This window comes from Medicago truncatula, chromosome 2, assembly GCF_003473485.1.
Source record: "Medicago truncatula cultivar Jemalong A17 chromosome 2, MtrunA17r5.0-ANR, whole genome shotgun sequence".
Taxonomy (NCBI): Eukaryota; Viridiplantae; Streptophyta; class Magnoliopsida; order Fabales; family Fabaceae; genus Medicago; species Medicago truncatula.
In genome coordinates this window covers 49,659,935-49,681,989 of record NC_053043.1, presented here as the reverse complement: position 1 = coordinate 49,681,989, position 22,055 = coordinate 49,659,935, and the positions used below count along the sequence as shown (strand labels likewise).

Below are 22,055 nucleotides of genomic sequence, written 5' to 3'. Positions count from 1 at the left end.
AAGTAATTAAAAAAGTATATTTCTTTGTGCAAAAAAAATAATAATTAACAATCCATGAGCAGCCACGGATATAAGTGGAAATCTAAATACTCATGAATTACTCGTATAGAGATACCTGCACGGGTATGGAGACGGGCACATGTACCATATTTATCCAACAGAGTTGGGACAGATATCATACTACATGTACTCATGTACACCCATTGACATCCCTACTCCCTCTTCCAACAATGAAGTAATAAAATTTCAATGAGAGTATCAATTAATTAAATACTAAGTATATAACCAGTGCGTTGCACGGGTTTGATTAAAATACTGCTTGCAATTTACCCAAGAACCGTACCCAAACAATATTTTTAATTTGATCCACCCATTTTCCCACATTATCCATCCCACCTTGAAATATAATATTGTTTCTAATATTTTAAATGCACCATATTATTGCCAATCAAACCAATTGCTTAAATTTTTTTATGTGACTTTGCTATAACAAAGCTCTAAAATATTCTCTCTAATTGTTATGCATAGAACCTGAAAACAAAATTAAAAGAAAAACAACATCAATCTTGTTAAAAAAATAAAGTGCTCTCTCTAAAAATAAAACACAGCATCAATCTTTTTAAGAAAATAATCTGCTCTTTCAATGTACAATGATGATACAAAATTGAAGAGTATCATCCAAGAATTGATTGAAGAAAGTGATAATGATGATCCAATGCCAAAACAATACCACCGAAATTTATACACAGAAGGTTAGTACAATAGCCCTTAATTTAAAAAAAAAAAATTGACAAAATAAAAGATATTCATTCATTCAAATTGAAAGAGTACATCAATATATTGCAAATTCGCTAAAAACAAAAGGATGAATCTGTGAACAGGCTCACAACATCCATGTTAATAGCATAAAACGGCAAAGTACAAATGCCTACACATATGACTATATTTAAATCTCCGGAATAACCATGTTTCCGGATCTGCAACGTGGATGACACCAAAGTCATTGATTGGATCTGCACTGGATCGAAGCTGATCTGACAATCTGAAGCGATTAAATACCTGAGAGAAACAAGAAAAACAAACAACGTCGCACAAAGACGACGAACAACCAACGTCGCACGAAGACGACGAAATCACAAAATAAAAAACGAAATAGATGTGAAATCACTTATTTCAATAAAAAGGAAATAGAAAAACGAGTTAGAGGGTGATTTTGGGTCAAAAATTGACCCTAATCACCCCTCTTTGGTGGATGAAGGAGAAGAAACTATGGTTTGTGTGACGGCTCACAGGAGAGAAAGGAAAATAAAAAAATAGCCCTTAATTAAAATTATAACCAACCAATTTTCAACAAAAGTGTAGAAAAGTATTTATTGTGAAATTGATATCAATAGAAGGCATGGTGGAAACATCCCGGGATTGAGTAAAAATGAATGTGGTGTAAGTCGTGGTTATAAAGGGTGAATGGGAATTAAAAAAAAATACACTTTAAATTTTTCCATTTTGTAGGTTATAATTTAGGGAATGTTAAGAGATACATCCAATGATGATGGTGTAAGAAATTATGGAACGTTTGAATAGTTTGTTGGGTGCATAAACCGTTACTATTAGATTCTTAGAACATGGCTATAGAAAAAATATGATGTTTCTGTTCATTAACGTAACATCTTTGTTATTTTTTTGTTTAGAGTGAGATCATAACCCATTGTATTCTAATGCATTGTATGATTGATTTAGCATTATTGTGAAGAAAAATAATGTGATAAGTTACGTAATAGATTAGTTTATTAGATAAAATAATTAGAGAATAGAAATTAAGCCTTTTTTAGAGTGAGTCAAATTTAGTTTACAAAGAGAATAAGATATAGATAGATAGATAGATGCTCCAAAGATGTGACACCTATCTTGTTCCTCAGCTCCTAAAACTTGTCATTCTTCACAAACTTTGTTGGAACGTCTGCTTAGCGGTTTCATTCTCCCTTTATTTACTTGATCTCTAATAGAGTGATTCCTTGTCTCATTGTGTTTATGGTAAAATGTCACAATATTTTTTTCGATAGGTAAAATTTCATAATGTTTAATTTAAGTTTAACAATTAGATTGGAGAAAAATATGTCAACTTATAATTTTTTTTCTTCTTGATTTACATTGTATTTCAAATGGTTGAAGTAAAAAATAATATTTTTTAATATGGTTCCTAATTTTCACATATTCTTTTCCCATAACCTATAATATATTAAAATAGACCTCCGAAATTATTTGCTAACAACTCATCAATTATACGCTACATAATTACCTCACATCCTCCTCTAATCCAACACTACACTCCAAAAAAATCATTCCCGAACACTTCTTTTAATTCATTTCTCATTCTCTTTTTCTTTTTTTACTAACTCTTTCTCACATTTTCTACTCTCTACGCCTTTTTTAATGGAGGATAAATAATAACTACAAATATATTAAGAAAGGATGATAAATTTTGTAACTGAAAATTACTTGCATTGTGTCAATTATAAGATTAGATAGAATAAGAAAGGGTGAGAAGTTATGCTATATGGGAGAATGTTTTTTTAGAGGTGACGCATATGCATAATCATAACTTAAGAATAATGAGTCAAATTTAATTTATGGGAAAATCTTTAAGCTACCATATCATCATAATGCTAGATCAAGAGTAACTCAAACCTACTTTACAATATAAATATAGAAGACAAATATATAATTGATATAAACACTTATACATTCAACCTTAACCTCATACTTTCAAATATATAAAATCCATATAAACTTTATTAAATTAAATCTAAAAATATTGCTAATAAATTTATTAAACCTTAATTAAAAGAAAACAACTAAATGACAATAAAGTCATTTAATTATCCTTAATAAAGTAATAATAAAAATTTCTCAAAAGAATGTGAGTATAGTTAGACAATTTCATAAGGTGCACCTAAATTTACTCTTAATTGTAGGAAATTCAATTGATGGAAAGTATGAAGGGCAGCCAATTCCATGGTCAAGGGTTAAATTTCCATGTAAATGATCAAAACATGATTTTGACTGTCCAATTTTATGAAGATGAAGAACATTCCATTAGAATTTTGAATAGATATGTGCTTCTACAATTAGTTACCTAGGACTTGAATAGATGTGTGCTTCTACAATTAGTTACCTATGATACTTGATCTTATAAGAACCTATTCAAGTAAAAATATGATAAGAGTATTTTTCACTTATTACAAAGACGCTGATACTTGATCAAATTAAACTAACACCTATGGATAAAGATTCTTACTTTATCTTGTTCGACCCTTTAGAATTTTTGGTGTTGAGAGTTTTGAGTTTCTTGTAAGATCCAACCAAATCATCCTCCATCTTATGGCAATTAGTTGGGAAGGAAAAATATCTAATAGTTATAACAACAACCACATGTTGGCTTGGAATAAAAATGAATAAAAAAATATGCATTTTTAATATGTTTCTTTCCACATATTTAGTGAACTCTTGATCTCATAACAATGTTAAATAAAAAATAAGAATGAAAAAAATACTTTAATTTCAATGAAAAAATACAATCACCATTACATATATGAAGTGTCGTCTCAACAAAACTCTCTCTTTTTCCAAAACTTGTGTATTTGAAATAAATAAAAAATATCCATTAGAGAATACGAAAAATTATAGAAATAGAAACACACACACACAAAGCTTGAAGAGAAAATCAAAACTATCGAAAAATGAAATGGAAGAAGAAATGAAAAGGATAACATAAGCAACATATATATAAGCTTAGAAAAAAATGAAAAGGATTGATTAAGAATATGAATAATTTTAAAATGTAACCCCTCAATATTAATAAAATGGATTATAATAATCTTGGTAAAAGGGAGTTACAGATGCAATTGGCCAGCCGCATATAATAAGTGTTGTCAATTATTAATCAAAAATTAAGGTAATGATTTTTTTTGGGTTGTAACTTACAATAGGAGATTCCACGTTTAAACTTAGAACATGTCATATATAACTTACAATTTTGACATTTATAGTTGAGCTATAACTTAAGATTAAATTTATATTTATATTTTTATTCCCCTTGCTATTGCTAATATATAATATATTTCTCTGTCAATTTTGATTAATTCTACAAAGCAACAAAAGAAAAATGCTTAATTCTAGAAAAATTCTTCTTTTCAGAGGTTTGGAAAACTTGTAGTTTTCGTAAAGTACAGTAATGCAGATACGCAATAACAGCTCAGATTCTTTTTAAATCACTCAATTAAACATGTGTATGAAAAATGTTTGCACATGTCAGAAATCTATTTGGAAGTATTAATACCCCCAATTATAGTCCACATTTTTATATGTCGCGTCTTGGCCAATTGGATAGAGATAGCTTCTAAACAATCCATGGCAAGAGCTACACATGTTCTGGGCTTTTGTCTCAGCACATGCACACAAAGCTAAAGTATCCTATGAGATTTAAATTTTAATCACTGCTGTTTAACCCTTGGAATGAAAAGTCGATCGGAAGATAGAATCCGATAAATTTTAGTAAAAGAAGAAATTGATCGAAAGATATGTTCCGTTGAGTTTGTACCGTCAAAATATAAATGAGGGGGCTTCGAGTAAAAATAGGGGGCTATCGAGCTCTACTCTAGAGATTTTCTTGTTCTAGGCAAAACTCATAAGAGTTGAATGAGATATATCTTAAAAAGATTTAATCTTACATGTTTTCTTACCGTCACTTCATGATTGGACATCTTACCATAAAAATCAAAAGCTACTATTTGTAGCTTCAACTTCAACGTGATGTTTTACCGTGATTTCAAAACCTCGTACATCGTATTCAAACACTTACTTATATATAAGAGATCGCACCAAATCCCACTTTATGATCGTAAGTTTCTACCAAGGTAAAACTCACAATCACATGTGAGAGAGGTTTTCATGGCATAGGTGTTTCATCATCTCTTATATTACAATTAATTCTAATCAGCATCAATTAGCATCCAAAGTACTAGTACTTAACCAAAACATTGAAAATAAGAATGAAAAATTAACAAAGTAGTATAAGGAAGGAAAGCGAGAACAAATGCTAGTGGTGTGGTGTCATTAGACATTGTCCATTCCTACAATTGAAGCGTGGAAGACACCAATTGGTTGTGAATGTCTTTAATTAAAAACTAAATTGGGTGGAGAATGGGGTTTTGTAAAAAGTAACAAGACAATTGTTAAAGGTGGGATGTTGACTTATGAAATTCAACCAAAAATGTGGCTAATACACATGTGTAATACCTTAAAACATAACTTCATTATTTTTAGGTACAACCTTAAAACATACTAACTTTATACACCTCAAATCTATTTAACATCTTTATTTATAGTATTTTTTTTCTCACATCCGTATAATTTTGCATGAGATCTTTACTAGTAGGTACCACAAAAAGACCTTGATTCAAATATAAAATACAATACATAAGTAGGTCCTTTCAATAATAGTAAGATAATCCATGATATCTCTAACCAGTCCTACATGACCTTATACTTGTCCAAATAAATCTTACACAAGAAAAGGAAAATCCAATCCTCTCTTCATACTTTTCTGTTTCTTTTACCGTGTTGATTTCATCACTTATATAGTTATATCTTTTTCTTCCGTTTTTTTCCAACCTTTGAAATTTGCACTTCCAATAGTGGAATATACTATTGGTGGGTTAAGGGTCACTATATCTTGTGTCTAACAGTATTTTATGAACGTCCATTTTTCCATACACCGATGTGATACATGTTAATCACGTCTAAAAATATAGTTAACTCAGTCGGTTAGATGATTAATTTAGATTACGTTGAAATTTACATAGAATTGAATTAACCATAATTTTAACCATGTGTCTTTGTGTGTGACAAGTGTACGAAAAAGGGTATAGATGTATCGTCATTATTGATATGACAAAATATTTTCTCGTATAAAAAGCAATTTCACCAACACTATTTCTCCTCAACACCTTCCATCTCTTATCTCTCAATCTCTTTCCCATTCTAAAAAACAATGAAAGAAATAAAAAACTATTTCTCACCTTCAAATCCAAACTCTTCAAAACCTAAAAAAACAGAGACAAAGAAACAGAGCAAGGTGAAGAAAAACAGAGACTGCAACAGCCACCCGGTTTATCACGGCGTTCGAATGCGAAGCTGGGGAAAATGGGTATCGGAAATCCGCGAACCTCGCAAAAAATCACGAATCTGGCTTGGAACTTACGCTACTCCTGAAATGGCAGCTAGAGCGCATGATGTTGCTGCTTTGAGTATAAAGGGTCATTCAGCAATTCTTAACTTCCCCGAAATAGCGCACATGCTTCCAAGACCAACAACGTTGTCTCCACGTGACATTCAAGTTGCAGCTGCAGAAGCTGCTGCCATGGTGGAATTTGATTCTCAAATATTGCGCTCAACAATCTCACTCAGCTCTGAAGTCTCTGACTCACCTTCATATTCATCAGAGTCTACAGAGCTTAGTGAGATTGTTGAGCTTCCTAATATAGAAGAGAGTTATAACTCGGTTGAGGTGAGAAGTGAGTTTATGTTGATTGACTCGGTTGAAAGTTGGTTGTATCCGTCAGTAGAAAGTTTATGTGACATGATGGTTGAAGAACAGAGTTTTTTGTTATAATAAAAAGAACATAGTTTAGTTGTGATATTCAGCAATGCCATATTTGGTTTAGGGTTTTGTGAAGTTTAGATTATTGTTGGTTTGCCTCACTTTCATCAGTGTAATATAAGTACCCTTCAACTGAATTTCATCACTCTTTCTTCTTCTCTTTGGTACTAAAAAAGAACATAGTTGTGATGTTGATGTTTTTGCACTTGAATTTTCCAAAAAAATAATCTAAAACAACCAACTAATAATAATTTCTCTTTTCACAACATATAATCTCATGTAAATATTCTTCTTTAATTTTTGTTTATTATAGAAAGAGTTTGTATAGACTAAATTAGAAAAAAATAAAAACTGAATGAACTTAACAGTGAGAATTTCACATTAAATAAAAGTATTCAATTAGTGTGTAATTCATGATGCTCTTCCACCGAATAAATTAGTATGGAGGGTTAGGTTGTTCAATTGGTTTAAATTAAAGAATAAGAATTTGGAGGTTTTGGATTCATAACTGGACAAAAGATAAAAAAAATTAATTTAACAATTAATTACTATCATTTATCATTAGAGAAAAAAAAAACACTAATAAGCTAGTCTTTACTTTAGGATTGAGTTTTCCTTCTTAGCTTAATTAATCCTAACATAAATTTTTTATTCCTATACATGGTTCATATTCTTTTTATCAAGCATGGTTCAAATATAGTTTCTGAGCTGCCAGGCAGCTGCATCCCATGACTTTTTATTCTCATCACATTATTATTCGACTGCAATAATGGTACTTTATGTTACTTCTAATTATTATTAGTCCTAAGATTCTATTTTAGGAGTCAAGTGGAAAGAAAAACAAAGCTTATAGTAAATAATTTCGTACAGATTGCCGCTTTCAATTGACTAATGCTAGAAAAGTATCCATCTTCAGATGACAAGTAAGAGTGTGAAAATCATTTATTCAGTACAATATACTTTTGCTTCCTCCGATCACTAATATAAGTAAAAAAAACTACTTTTTAATTTCATTGAACATAAAAAGTAGTTTTTTAGCTTATAATAGTAACCGGATGAAGTATTTGCTTAATAATGCACATGTTTTATGGCTAAGCATGCATGCAAGTAAAATGGCTGTCTATAACGATCAATCATTAATGAGATTGAATTTTGTGAAGGACGCCAAACACCCAAACTCTTATGATATGGTGTATCAATACTTGAATTTTAACCGAAAGAGGTATTTACGTTTATATCTAAGTTATTTTGAATAGGATTATCTTTGTGGAAGAAACTATAGAAAAAAATGTGTCCTCAATAGAAAAAGAGAAATAATTTTGTAGAATCATTTTGGTATAATTTTTGAATAATTTTCTCTTTTATAGACACGTTCTCTCTGTTTATTTTTCTCTTTCTATTGTTTTTGATCAATGCGAGGAGAGAACAACAAGGTTGTTCAAAAAGTTGTACCAAAATAGTTGTTTAAAGTGGCGAAGCTAGCACAATTTTTACGAGGGAGCCAAATATAAAGAAGAAATAAAATATATTTTAAAAATTAATAAATTAAACTTTTTTTTTTTGAGAAAAAATAAATTAAACTTAATTAATAAGTAAAATAAATTTGCAATAGATTTTACTTATATTTAATGAAGCGACAACGAAGAAAATAAAATTTAACAATAATTATTTATAAAAGTTGTACTTTATGAAGTTTTAACAAGTCAAATTTATTTATAATTGACACTAAACTAAGTAGATTATAAGTATTTTTTTAAAATAATCTCTCTTTAAACCAACAAAATTGTTTGGAGTAGCCAAATAATATATTAATGGGTAGCTATATTCAAAAATACACAAATTATGCAAAGTTTAATTTTCTTTTGGGGTAGCAATATGGAGAGAAAAAAACAAAGAAATTTGGATTGTTTTCTGTTTTTTTTTAGGCAAGACAAACTTAATTATTAGACATCATAAAAAGAACGGTGATTAGTATAGAAATGGGATGGCTCTAGCTAAGTGTTGAGCAACCTCACAATCTCCCAATTCAATCATTGATAAAGAGGAATTGTTTATCCAATATGACTCATTGAATTGAATGGGCAAGCTGCTGCATGTCTCTGTGAGGTCCAGTTTTCCAATCTAAGGGTATTCCAAATATTAAAAATAAAAATAAAAAAAATAAAAATTGAGCACGCCCAGTGGGACTCGAACCCACAATCGCTTGATTAGAAGTCAAGCGCCTTATCCATTAGGCCATGGGCGCTCCTGATGTTTTTATTTGAATATTAACTTTATTTGTTTATTTGGCATTTGCACAACATTACATTACATCATGTATGTATGGAAACAAAATTGAGAGATAAAAAATGTATAAACAATGGAGGTTGCGGTTCAATTTCATTTATAATATTAGATTCTGATTGGAGGGTTAGTTTAACTTGTGAAATTGAGTTTTAATAAATTTATAATCACAATTTATTATATTGGATTGTTTCCTACCAGTTGTGTTGTGTGTGTAACATTTATATTGTTCCATGGAGTTAACAAACTATCCTCTAATATTTTCATACTTGACATAAATTAGTCTCTCTGTTGATTCAAAATAAAAACGTGAGAGAAATTAATTTGTGTCTTGTTTGAAAATTCATGTTTTAGTTTGAGCCACAAAAAAATAAAAATTGTGAGGGATCGGACCAAATTTAATCTTTAGTTTTAAATTTAAATAGTTTTAACTCATTTGAATCTTGGATGAAATGAAAATCATTTTAACTAATTATATATTCTTGATAGTTGATGAAATTAGCAAGAAGGCAAGTGAAAGGTAGGTAAGTCATGTCTTCACCCATTACTTGAAGTTGGGTTAGCTTGATCATGTCATCCTTGTGAGTATTGAATAGGAAACATGTAAAAATGTGTTTATATATATGAAGAGAGAAAAAAAAATAATCATAAAAGCTAACACTGCATAGCAAGGACAAAACCAATATTGCACTTGTACTTAGGATATGGAACACAAAGTGTGTGTAACAGGAGCTTCAGGCTTTTTGGCTTCTTGGCTTATTAAGCGACTTCTATTATCTGGATATCATGTCATTGGAACAGTTAGAGATTTAGGTAAAATGTATTTTATGATCATGACCAAATGTATTTTCACTTTTCACATTTAACATATACTTGCAGGTAAGAAGCAGAAAGTTGAACATTTATGGAAGTTGGAAGGAGCAACAGAAAGACTCAAACTAGTCCAAGCTGATTTAATGGAAGAAAATAGCTTCGACAATGCGATCATGGGATGCAAAGGTGTCTTTCACATTGCCTCTCCAGTACTCAATCATATATCAAATGATCCTAAGGTTTGATATTTCATTTATATTAATTAATTATTCATAGATATCTCTATGTCACAACCTATGATACTTTGATTATAATCTCAAACAACAGGCAGAAATCTTGGAACCAGCAGTCCAAGGTACGCTGAATGTTTTGCGTTCTTGTCGAAAGAATCCAGCCCTTGTTCGAGTGGTGTTAGCCTCATCGTCTTCAGCTGTTAGAGTAAGAGCTGATTTCGATCCAAACATACCAATAGACGAGTCATCTTGGAGCTCATTGGAATTGTGTGAGAAACTCCAGGTACACATTTCCTTAAGTAATAATATATTTATAAGATTTTGATTAACATGTACTCAATGTGACAAACTTGTATTGAATTAAGGCATGGTACCCAATGTCAAAGACATTGGCAGAAAAAGCAGCTTGGGATTATTGCAAAGAGAATGGAATAGACTTAGTGACTATTTTACCATCATTCATAATTGGACCTAACTTGCCAACAGATTTATGTTCCACTGCATCTGATGTGCTAGGCTTGTTCAAAGGTACATTCACAAAAATGTTCTAGGCTTAATTTGTAAAAATTATATGATCGATTAAACTATATTGGTAATTAAAATTATAGGGGAAACTGAGAAATTTCAATGGCATGGAAGGATGGGATATGTTCATATAGATGATGTTGCACTTTGTCACATCCTTCTTTATGAGAACAAAGCATCTGATGGTAGATACCTTTGCAGTTCAAAAATAATGGATAATGATGATTTGGTTGGCATGCTAGCAAATCGTTATCCTGGTTTTCCCATTCCCAAAAGGTTCAAGAAACTAGATAGACCACATTATGAACTAAACACTGGAAAGCTTGAGAGTCTGGGATTCAAGTTTAAATCTGTTGAAGAAATGTTTGATGATTGCTTTGCATCGTTTGTGGAGCAGGGCCATCTTACTACTCTTCCCCACCAACCCCGTGTTATACTCTAATTCCTCAATGTTTCAAGCACCTTTTATATAGCAATAAATTACTTCTGGAACCAAAACAAGGGAGCTTAGAAATAATGCATATTAGGTTCAAATATGCTTTTGTTTTTCTATCCTTCATTCAATTGAAGTTTAAAAAACATATTTGTAACTATCACTAATGATTAAAGTCTGTTTAACCCTGAAAAACTAAAATAAAAATAAACCATACCACTAATTGTAGTTTAGAAGTCTTTATCTAACTCGTTTGAACTAGTTCAATTTTCTGAATTTTAAAATACTTTTCCTAATAATCTTATGTGTGCAAAGATGTTAAGGAATATTGAATGATTCAAAACTCAATTTGCAAAAATTCCACACAGCAAGATCTCTGGATTTTCAAAATAAAATAAACCCAAAGTTTCTAATTTGTTGAACTTTTTTTTTGGTAATATGTTGACTTTTTATATTAAGCATTTAGATAAAAAAAATACATTTGAAGACAAATTCTAGGAATTCTTATGCAGAGAATCTCTTTCTATTTAAAATAAATTGTGTGATGTGTACTTTTCTTTATATTATTTCTCAAGTTTATTTTCATGACATAGATGAGATTAACAAAAATGATATTTTTAGACCAAGTTTGGCCATAAAATTAAAGTTGTCGATCATTTCGTACTTTCCTAGCAATTTTGAGAAAATTGTATTAAGCTTCCTCTTAACCAATCATAGTTCATTACAAACTATTTACACGAGAAATTCTAATATGAGCCACTTTGATAAGTGGTCAACCATGAACTAATACTTAAAAAATGTTCAAAACTCCAACGACAATCGAAGTCATCTCTTGGTAGGAGATGTTAAGGGTCCTCTTTAATTTTATTTTATTTTTGGTTACAAGGGTCCTCTTTAATTGATATCAGATATATTAAAACAACGGAAAATATATGTGTGTGTAAATATGAAAATATTATAAATTTTTATTTCTGAACAGTTTCATCGACGATCGTTAAATTTTTTGATAATTTTAAGTACCGATCAGTGATAGACCACTTATGAATGTGAGCCACTGAAGAACTCATCCCACTGACGTGAAAGACCAAGGTCTAAGTTTAAGATAATGTTTTTCTAAGTCCATAGTAGTATTGAAGTAAAATTACTAAATTTAAATTTTATTTCTAATAAAATACATTTTAGAATATAAAACTATTTCCTTCAAAAAATATATATATATAACTAATTAATAAATTAAAGCAATCAATTTCATTCAAAAAAAAAAAAAACAATTGATAGCAGAATCAATCAACTTAATCTTTGATGAAACAATAAGATTTTCAATAAAATTATATTAATTGTAGTTTTGACGATAAAATAATATGATATAATTTTATTCCGTAGAAGATTGTATTTTTGAAAGTTTAAGGCTATTGATTGTCCTGGTGACCTTCCTCTTGAAATGACTTTGAAACTTTCTATTTCTATCACACTCTTGAATCCTGGGACCATTGATTAATGGGCATGATCCCCTTCCATTCATACCAATATAAATTTGTTACCAAGAAGCTTCATGGAAATGGGAGTACTCTAAGGAATTTTCCTTGAAAATGTTAATACTATAACTAAGATCTTTTTTCATCCAAAAACCAAAACACACGCTAATAACTCATTAGTCCAGACTATGACCTTTGTCCCTACTATAATTTCCAAAACATTTCCTAAAAATTTTAGTACTATAACTAACCTTCTTATATAAGTGGTCACATTCACAAAGCCTAACTGGTTATTCTCTCAATGCTTAAAAACTAAAAAGGTTTTTAATTCAACCCCAAGAATATGGATCAAGAGTTTTTTAATGCAATTAAGAATAATGACATTTCCACATTTTCAAGCATAGTGAAAGTAAGAGAAGGAATTCTCAACCAGAGAACTGATGATACCTTCAACACTCCATTACACCTAGCTTCCAAGTATGGTTGCATTGAAATGGTGTCTGAGATTGTTAGATTATGCCCTGACATGGTTTCTGCTGAGAATGAAAACATGGAGACTCCAATTCATGAGGCTTGCAGACAAGAGAATGTTAAGGTCTTAATGTTGCTTTTAGAAGTCAATCCCACAGCTGCTTGCAAGCTTAATCCTACTTGTAAAAGTGCTTTTTTTGTGGCTTGTAGCCATGGTCATCTTGACTTGGTAAACCTCTTGTTGAATCTATCTGAGATTGTTGAGCCAGGATTGGCAGGGTTTGATCAAGCCTGTTTTCATATTGCTGCATCAAGAGGCCACACAGGTGAAAATAAAGAGTTTTCTTTACTATGCTTGCATGTTTTTTTAACTTTATTATCAACTTTACCTTTTTGAACTTATTTTTTTGTAGTAATGAACTACTATTTAGGGAGATATTAACTTAAGGCGGAAATGTACTTTTTGGTAGGTTGTGTGTTTCGATTGCGCGAGTTAGGTAAACATGTAATCTAATTGATACAACAGATTACACTGTTAATTAAACGTAAAAAATTTAACTCTTGGAGCCTACGTGGGTCTAAGTTGGTGTCAACTTAAGCCACCTTAGCAAGCTGATAGTTGCGTGGGCACTTCAGTTTGCCAAATTGGTTAGGTCAACGTCAACTAAGACTCACGTAGCCTATAGGGTTAAAAATTAGATGGTTAATAGACAGCGGAATTTGATTGTAGAAATTGAGATACCTAAGGACTAAAATTGCACAATGTTAATATTTGTGGACCAAAAATGAAATTAAGCTCATCCTTAATCACTAATAATAAGGTGATGGATTGGAAATTCTATATAGTTTATGTAAGATATATCCTAAACTGTTGACTTTCTATGCAGATATTGTTAGAGAGTTGTTGAACAGGTGGCCAGATCTTTCTCAAGTGATCGACGAGAATGGGAATTCGGCATTGCATCATGCTTGTAATAAAGGACACAGAGAGACTGTATGGATCCTACTAAAACGCGATTCAAATGTTGCTTTACAATACAACAACAATGGTTATACACCATTGCACCTTGCAGTAATGAACGGAAAAGTCTCGATCCTCGATGATTTTGTGTCAGGAAGTGCTGCATCATTTCATTATCTAACAAGAGAAGAAGAGACGGTATTTCATTTAGCCGTGAGATATGGATGCTATGATGCTTTGGTTTTCTTGGTGCAAGTTTCCAATGGTACAAACCTATTGCACTGCCAAGATAGATATGGCAACAGTGTCTTACATCTTGCAGTTTCAGGCGGTCGCCATAAGGTGAGAAATTGATGGGAGTTCTAAATATATTTAACTAGTGTTTTAACCTGTGCAACATACGGAGAGATAATTTTAGTTTATTTATATACGTGTTGCATTTTCTTACTGAAAAGTCGGTAACTGTTGTAATTTGACCGATTTGAATGATGTAAATAACGAAAAATAATAATTAAGATTTTTCGAATGTTTACTTTTTTTCATGATAATGCAAGTAAACAATATATCAGGCATCAAATACTGTTAGTAGTATATGGATTTAATACATATTCTTTCTCAATTTTATTTTGTTCAATAGCTAAGGATTATTTATGGTTTTATGATAATTGTAGATGACAGATTTCTTGATCAACAAGACAAAGCTGGATATTAATACTAGGAATAGTGAAGGGATGACAGCACTTGACATTCTTGATCAGGCTATGGACAGCGTAGAAAGTAGGCAACTACAAGCCATATTTATCAGAGCTGGTGGTAAAAGAAGCATCCAATCTTCCTCATTTTCACTTGAACTAGATAAGAACAATTCTCCCTCACCAGCATATAGACTTTCTCCATCGCGAAGGTATATCCCTAATGAAATGGAAGTGCTAACTGAAATGGTTTCTTATGATTGTATAAGCCCTCCACCAGTTAGCAAAAGCTCCGATTCAAGATCGCCTCAGCCTCAAGCAAGTGAGAGATTTGAGAATGGAACCTATAATCCGTACTACGTTTCACCAACAAATTTAGTGAAACAAAAGCATCATCATAACAAAGGAAAAATTGAAAATGTGAATCATACTAAGAGGAAACACTATCATGAGATGCACCAAGAGGCATTACTAAATGCAAGAAACACTATTGTGTTAGTGGCTGTTTTAATTGCCACCGTAACTTTTGCTGCTGGTATTAGTCCACCTGGTGGTGTGTACCAAGAAGGACCAATGAGAGGCAAATCAATGGTTGGTAGAACATCAGCTTTTAAGGTATTTGCGATAAGCAATAACATAGCCCTCTTCACCTCTTTATCTGTAGTTATTGTTCTTGTTAGTATCGTTCCATTTAGAAGAAAACCACAAACATTATTGTTGATCATTGCTCACAAGGTTATGTGGGTAGCTGTGGCCTTCATGGCAACTGGCTATGTTGCAGCCACATGGGTGATTTTGCCACATAATCAAGGGATGCAGTGGCTATCTGTTTTGCTACTAGCACTTGGTGGTGGCTCCCTAGGCACAATATTCATTGGTCTTAGTGTGATGCTAGTTGAACACAGCCTTAGGAAATCCAAGTGGAGAAAGAAAAGAAAGGAAATTGGGGATGGAGCTGCTGAATCAGATAAGGAAAGTGAAAATTCAGATTTTCAAAGCTCTTATCTACAGGGTTACCATTCATATTGATTATTTTTTTGGCTCCTAAATTGAAAATATTAAGTGCTGTGTAAAAAACTTGTACATTAATATCAATGTTAGTTATGTATATTCCAAAATATTTCCTAAAACTATTTCACAAACCAGAATCAGAACGAAGAAATTCTAGCATGCTATACACACTACTCTAAACCACTAACTGCATATCTTATATCGCGATATTTACCAAATTAATTTTATCTTGTCCATTTTTAAGCATTCAAAATTTGTTTTAATTGAAGGCACTTCAGTTTTTGAGGTATTATTATCGGTGACAGTAATGTTTAGGCCACTAGTTTTACCTTTTCCTAGTCATTTGCTATGTATTTTTTTTCCGCGGATTGCTGTAATTTTGATTGTTCAATTTTTTGGAGTTGCTATACCTCATATGTAGAATTGAAAGTTCTGCAATTAAGCGGAAACGTTGAAAGCTGACCCGTCTTAGGAACACATAATATATAAACTATTGCAGTGCTTCAATCAGAACAGTTATAAAAGAGAAATTTATGACTTGAACACAAATAGTTCAATACTGTACAAAAACCATAAGGGAAAAATATACTCACCTCCCTTGAGTTTTAAAATAGACAATGACCTCCCTTAAATTCTCAATAAATTAACAAATACCTCCCTTCTATTTTATTTTATTTTATTTTATTTTTGGGAGCCTCTGGTGTGTTTCGAAAAATGGGGTTAGATGGACTTCAAATTTGATATTTTTAATGTGAAAGTTGATGTTGATTACCAGAATTTTAAGATAAAATGAGAATGAATACCAGGGCAAGGAAAAATATTGGAAGATATATATATTTTGAGGGAAGGTTAGTTTTCTAGTGTTAAGAGTAATTAGTATAGACCAAAAACAAGTTGGTGAGAAATACACTGCCACCACATAGCTGCCTGATGAAGAATTTTGATTAATAATGTTAGGTAGGCTTAATTGGTTGCAGCGGCGTAATGCATTCAATCTTCAAGAGATTGTTTGTAATTCATAGCAGTAAGGAAATCTACGCTTTACCGTATGCTCTTTTCTGAATTAAACAGATAGTTAACAGTGTTAGATCAAGGGAGGTTATTGTATTATTGAAACTAGAGGGGAGGTATGTGTCATTTAGCCCAAACCATAATGAAATCAAAGTGATCCTAAACTTGCTAGTAGAAATGGGAAAAAAAAGTTCAAATGGTAATAATTTTTTTACGTTTACATTTACAAGATCCAGAAATCAAACCCTTTGACCACTTGATTAACGGCCATGGTTCCTTACCTTTCTAACCTATTTAAGTTTGTTGCTACTAAGAGTCTTCTTGGCAACAGTGACATTGATTATGTGGAAATAAAATTGACTTTTGAGGCATTGTCACCTAACTTTTGAGGACTTTTCCTTGAAGATGATAAGGCATTGGAACCTGACTTTTGAGGTGTTTTCCTTGAAGATGTTTAAGCCCAACTAGCTATTCTCTCACTCCCTGAAAAGGCTTTCAATTCAACCCCAAGAAATGGATCAAGAGTTTTTCGATGCAATTAAGAAAAATGACATGATCACATTTTCAAGCATAGTGAAAGAAAGAGAAGGAATTCTTAACCAGAAAACAGATGATACCTTCAGCGCTCCATTACACCTTGCTTCCAAGTATGGTTGCATTGAAATGGTGTCTGAGATTGTTAAATTATGCCCTGACATGGTTTCTGCTGAGAATAAAAACATGGAGACTCCAATTCATGAGGCTTGTAGACAAGAGAATGTCAAGGTTTTGATGTTGCTTCTGGAAGTCAATCCAACAGCTGCTTGCAAGCTTAATCCTACTTGTAAAAGTGCTTTTCTTGTAGCTTGTAGTCATGGTCATCTTGACTTGGTGAACCTCTTGTTGAATCTATCTGAGATTGTGGGGCAAGAAGTAGCAGGGTTTGATCAAGCTTGTTTCCATGTTGCTGCAGTAAGAGGGCACACAGGTGGGAAGAAAGAGTTTTATTCACTATGTTTGCATGTTTTTTGAACAATATTTTTTAATGAGTATTGAACTTATAATTTAGCCTTAGGGAAGAAAGAGTATTGAACATATAAGATTTTCAACCCATCACCTTCTCTGGATCAAAAGTGAAATTAAGCTTAATTTAATCACTAATAATAAGGTGATGGACTGAAAATCTTATATAGCTGATGTAAGTTATCTCCTAAACGGTTGATTGTCTATGCAGATGTCGTTAGAGAGCTGTTGAACAAGTGGCCGGATCTTATTCAAGTGATCGACGAGAAAGGGAATACAGCATTGCATCATGCTTGTTATAAAGGACACTTTGAGATTGTATGGATCCTACTAAGTCGCGATTCAAAACTTGCTTTACAATACAACAACAATGGTTATACACCATTGCATCTTGCAGTGATTAAGGGGAAAGTCTCAACCCTTGACTATTTTGTGGTAGTAAGTACTGCGTACTTTCACTATCCCACAAGAGAAGAAGAGACAGTACTTCATCTAGCTGTGAGATATGGATGTTATGACGCTTTAGTTTTCTTGGTGAGAGTTGCCTATGGTACAAATCTAGTGCACAGACAAGATAAATATGGCAACACTGTCTTACATCTCGCAGTTTCAGGCGGTCGCCATAAGGTGAGAAGTTTATGTGAGCTCTGAATATATTTAACTAGTGTTTTATTCTGTGCAACGTACGGGGAAATAATTTTAGTTTAATTATATCCATATTGCATTTTCTTATTGAAAAGTAGTAACTGTTGTAATTTGAGAGATTGAAATGATTTAAATATTGAAAAGTAACATTTAAGATTTTTCTAATGTTTGTTGTTTTGAAATCATGACAAATGCAAGTAAACAGTATATCAGGCATCAAATTTTTGTCTGTAGTATCTGGCTTTAGTACTTCATCTCTTTTAATATTTTTCAATTCAATAGTTATAATCATGGTTCTGTAATCTTTGTAGATGGCAGATTTCTTGATCAACAGGACAAAAGTGGATATTAATACTAGGAATAATGAAGGGCTCACAGCTCTTGATATTCTTGATCAGGCTATGGACAATGCCGAAAATAGACAACTACAAGCCATATTTATCAGAGATGGAGGTAAAAGAAGCACACCATCTTCTTTTTCACTTGAACTAGACAACACCAGTTCTCCCTCACCAACATCTAGGCATTCTTTGTCACGAAGGTATATATCGAAGGAAATGGAAGTGCTGACTGAAATGGTTTCTTATGACTGTATAAGCCCTCCACCAGTTAGCGAAAGCACTGAATCTATATCACCTCAGCCTCAAGTAAGTGAGAGATTTGAGAATGGAACCTATAATCCATACTACTTCTCGCCAACAAATTTAGTGAAACAAAAGCACCATCATAACAAAGGAAAAATTGAAAATGTGAATCATACTAAGAGGAAACACTATCATGAGATGCACAAAGAGGCATTACTAAATGCAAGAAACACTATTGTGTTAGTGGCTGTTTTAATTGCTACTGTAACTTTTGCTGCTGGTATTAGTCCACCTGGTGGTGTGTACCAAGAAGGACCGAAGAAAGGTATATCAATGGCTGGTGAAACATCAGCTTTTAAGGTATTTGCAATAAGCAATATCATAGCACTCTTTACCTCTTTATCTGTGGTTATTGTTCTTGTTAGTATCATTCCATTTAGAAGAAAACCACAAACAATACTATTGACCATTGCTCACAAGGTTATGTGGGTTGCTGTGGCATTTATGGGAACTGGTTATGTTGCAGCTACATGGGTGATTTTGCCACATAATCAAGAGATGCAATGGCTATCTGTTGTGCTACTAGCACTTGGCGGTGGCTTTCTAGGCACGATATTCATTAGTCTTAGTGTGATGCTTGTTGAACACTGGCTTAGGAAATCCAGTTGGAGAAAGAAAAGAAAGGAAAGCGGAGACGGAACTGCTGAATCAGATAAGGAAAGTGAAGATTCAGATTTTCAAAGCTCTTATCTACAGGGTTATCATTCATATTGATTAATTTGTTGGCTCTTAAAATGAAAATATTATGTTCTATGTGTAGAAAACTTGTACATTCATATTACTTATGAAAGAATATTAGTTATTGCAAAATGTTTTCTAAAACTGTTTGACAAGCCAAAATCAGGCAGAAAAAATTCTAGCAGCGTAACACAGAAAATGAGGATAATGATATTACACACACAAACTCAAAAGTCTAAACCATTATACACATTTCTTATCGTGATCTTTAAGCGTTCATAATTTGATTTTATTGAAGATGGTATCAGTTTGAGAGATTATATCAGTGACAACAATGTTTTTTTGGCATAATGTATACAGTTTGAATGTTTAATTGTCTGTAGTTGAATATGCCTCACAGAATGGAAAATTCGGCGAATGTGTTAAATTTAGTTATATATTAATTGGAATTAGTTTATATATCTAACAGATTAAGTAGAAACGCCGATAGCTGCTCAATTTGTCTTAGGAACACAGAATATATAAACTAATGCAATGCTTCAACCCAAAGCAAACGGTTATAAAAGAGAAAGTCATGATTTGAACATAAATAGGTTCAATACAATACAAAAAGCATAATGAAATCAAATCGATCCTAGACTAGTAGAAATAGGAAAAAAAAATCAAATGCTAATACCTAAACAACTCAAATTTCAGAAGAATCAACAAAATAAAAACAACTAGTTAACCATAACAAGACATTCTAGAGTGCTAACATCATCACAATTCCGAATGTGACCAAAGTTAACATAAAACTTGAAGTAACCACCATGGAGGAGGATGAAGCCTCTATGGAATCAGAAGAATAAGGCGAATTTGCAGGAGCCATGATCGGTGATGAACCTTCTGGTGGATTCGAAATGGTGGTTGGTGGAGATGCTGGAATTGGATGTGGCGCCATAACTTCCACAAGCAACTTTTGACCATGACTGCAATGCTCATCAGTTCCACTTATAAAGTAGAAAGGTCCAGATCTGTCAAGATTAAGAGTGCTCTTTCCATTGGTAAAAGTAGTGATAGGTTGACTTGCATCACAATTAAAGTAATCAAACTTCTCCACAGTAAGAACTGAATCATTCTCGTACTCAAAAACTGCATAAACAAAAATGTGAATCATAACTTGGGCTGCAAGAAAAAGAAATGAAGTGAATAATGAATTAAAAAGCATTATATACCGAGAGAATCTCCGATTTGGAAACGGTTTCTTTCAGCCCATTGAGTGTAAAAAGCAGTGTTGTTTGGTTCAGGTTCACGCCAACCTAAACGACCACCAACTTGGAATTGTTTTGCAGATTGAACACAAGTAAAAGTAGTGGCAGCCATGAAAATGATAAAGCAATTGAATATAAAGGAAGACATGTTTGTTTCTTTGTTTGGTTGTGTTCTGCTTCTAAGTAGTAAATTTTTCAGAAGAGCAATGAATGAATGAATGTAACTTGTAACCGAGAGGAAAACATAGTATATATATAGAGAGAGAGAGAGAGATGTCTAAGGGAAAGTGGTGAAGGTTAGTGGGAAGTTATTATGATGCATATGGTCGTGTGTGTAGTGAGTGATAGCGGTTATTTTGTTTGTAGAGATTAAGGATGAAGTTCGTGTGTTGATTTTGAAACAAAGCTTGTGCCTAACGTGACATGCCACATACTGACTTTTTATTCACTTCTGACAACTAATCCAAACCGTTACTTCACAATCATCCTACTTACAAAATAAAAATAAAATAAAAAAAAGTAAGTAGTTTGAAACCCAAAAAAAAAATGTAATAATTCGATCATATATCATCATCATATGATTTTTTTCTTTTAGGGAATCATCATCATATAATTGTTTTTTGAAGTATTTTAGAAAATATAATAAGGTGACTTTATAACTTTTTTAATACTATCAATGTGTGTGTATATTATATATTAAATTCTAAATATAATACTTGACCAAAAGAAAAAAAATTCTAAATATAATATATGAAACAATTAGGTATAGCATTTTTCAAGTGTATTTTGTGAAAGAAAAAAAGTTATTATCATTTTTTTATCATGTACTGTTTTTGCATTTTTGACAACTAAGTATATTATATACAATAATTCTAAATATAATTTTTTTTTTTTACAATTATTCTAAATATAAAAAATATACATCGGAAACTTCTTTTTGTAAATAATTCTCGATCGTTTCTTCGCATTAACAATGAAGAAAATCATTCACGTATTTAATTTAAATACTCAAAAAAAAAAATTTAAGTTGTTTAAATTATAAAAAATAAGTGAACTTGAAGTAAATAATTTAAATTGTTTAAATTATGAAAAATAAGTGAACATGAAGTATTCTAAATATAAATTGTTTAAATTAAATGTTCCTAAAAAATATATTATAAAGCTAAATGAATAAATATCTATTAATATTAGTAAAAAAAAAATATTAAAATAATTACGTTGTTTATGATACAGTTAATAAAGGTGATAAATTGATAATACTTATGGGAGA

General features: G+C 31.8%; 5 protein-coding genes and 1 non-coding gene across 6 annotated transcripts; 4 read left to right on the top strand and 2 right to left on the bottom strand.

Moving 5' to 3' along the window:
- Window positions 1-5,962: 5,962 nt before the first annotated feature.
- Window positions 5,963-6,816, top strand: LOC11433098 (dehydration-responsive element-binding protein 3). Its single transcript, XM_003597651.4, has one exon. The coding sequence runs from the start codon at window positions 6,050-6,052 to the stop codon at window positions 6,668-6,670; it is 621 nt and encodes a 206-aa protein (XP_003597699.1). The 5' UTR covers window positions 5,963-6,049; the 3' UTR covers window positions 6,671-6,816.
- Window positions 6,817-8,830: 2,014 nt separating this feature from the next.
- Window positions 8,831-8,903, bottom strand: TRNAR-UCU (transfer RNA arginine (anticodon UCU)). The gene has a single exon. It is a non-coding gene; the product is annotated as a tRNA-Arg (tRNA).
- A 704-nt stretch (window positions 8,904-9,607) lies between these two features.
- Window positions 9,608-11,153, top strand: LOC11420972 (tetraketide alpha-pyrone reductase 1). Its single transcript, XM_003597650.3, has 5 exons — window positions 9,608-9,754; window positions 9,821-9,993; window positions 10,082-10,270; window positions 10,353-10,515; window positions 10,596-11,153. Exons 1-5 carry the CDS (start codon window positions 9,646-9,648, stop codon window positions 10,952-10,954), a joined length of 993 nt encoding a protein of 330 aa, XP_003597698.1. The 5' UTR covers window positions 9,608-9,645; the 3' UTR covers window positions 10,955-11,153.
- Window positions 11,154-12,352: 1,199 nt separating this feature from the next.
- Window positions 12,353-15,833, top strand: LOC11432378 (ankyrin repeat-containing protein At5g02620). Its single transcript, XM_003597649.4, has 3 exons — window positions 12,353-13,217; window positions 13,779-14,194; window positions 14,524-15,833. Exons 1-3 carry the CDS (start codon window positions 12,764-12,766, stop codon window positions 15,571-15,573), a joined length of 1,920 nt encoding a protein of 639 aa, XP_003597697.2. The 5' UTR covers window positions 12,353-12,763; the 3' UTR covers window positions 15,574-15,833.
- A 1,079-nt stretch (window positions 15,834-16,912) lies between these two features.
- LOC11441998 (ankyrin repeat-containing protein ITN1) lies at window positions 16,913-19,667 on the top strand. The gene is made up of 3 exons (XM_003597648.4): window positions 16,913-17,533; window positions 17,780-18,195; window positions 18,525-19,667. The coding sequence occupies exons 1-3, from the start codon at window positions 17,080-17,082 to the stop codon at window positions 19,569-19,571; spliced, it is 1,917 nt and encodes a 638-aa protein (XP_003597696.1). The 5' UTR covers window positions 16,913-17,079; the 3' UTR covers window positions 19,572-19,667.
- A 610-nt stretch (window positions 19,668-20,277) lies between these two features.
- On the bottom strand, window positions 20,278-21,015 carry LOC11430672 (mavicyanin). The gene is made up of 2 exons (XM_003597647.4): window positions 20,750-21,015; window positions 20,278-20,666 (listed from the first exon to the last, which is right to left on the bottom strand). The coding sequence occupies exons 1-2, from the start codon at window positions 20,931-20,933 to the stop codon at window positions 20,278-20,280; spliced, it is 573 nt and encodes a 190-aa protein (XP_003597695.2). The 5' UTR covers window positions 20,934-21,015.
- Between the last annotated feature and the right edge of the window lie 1,040 nt (window positions 21,016-22,055).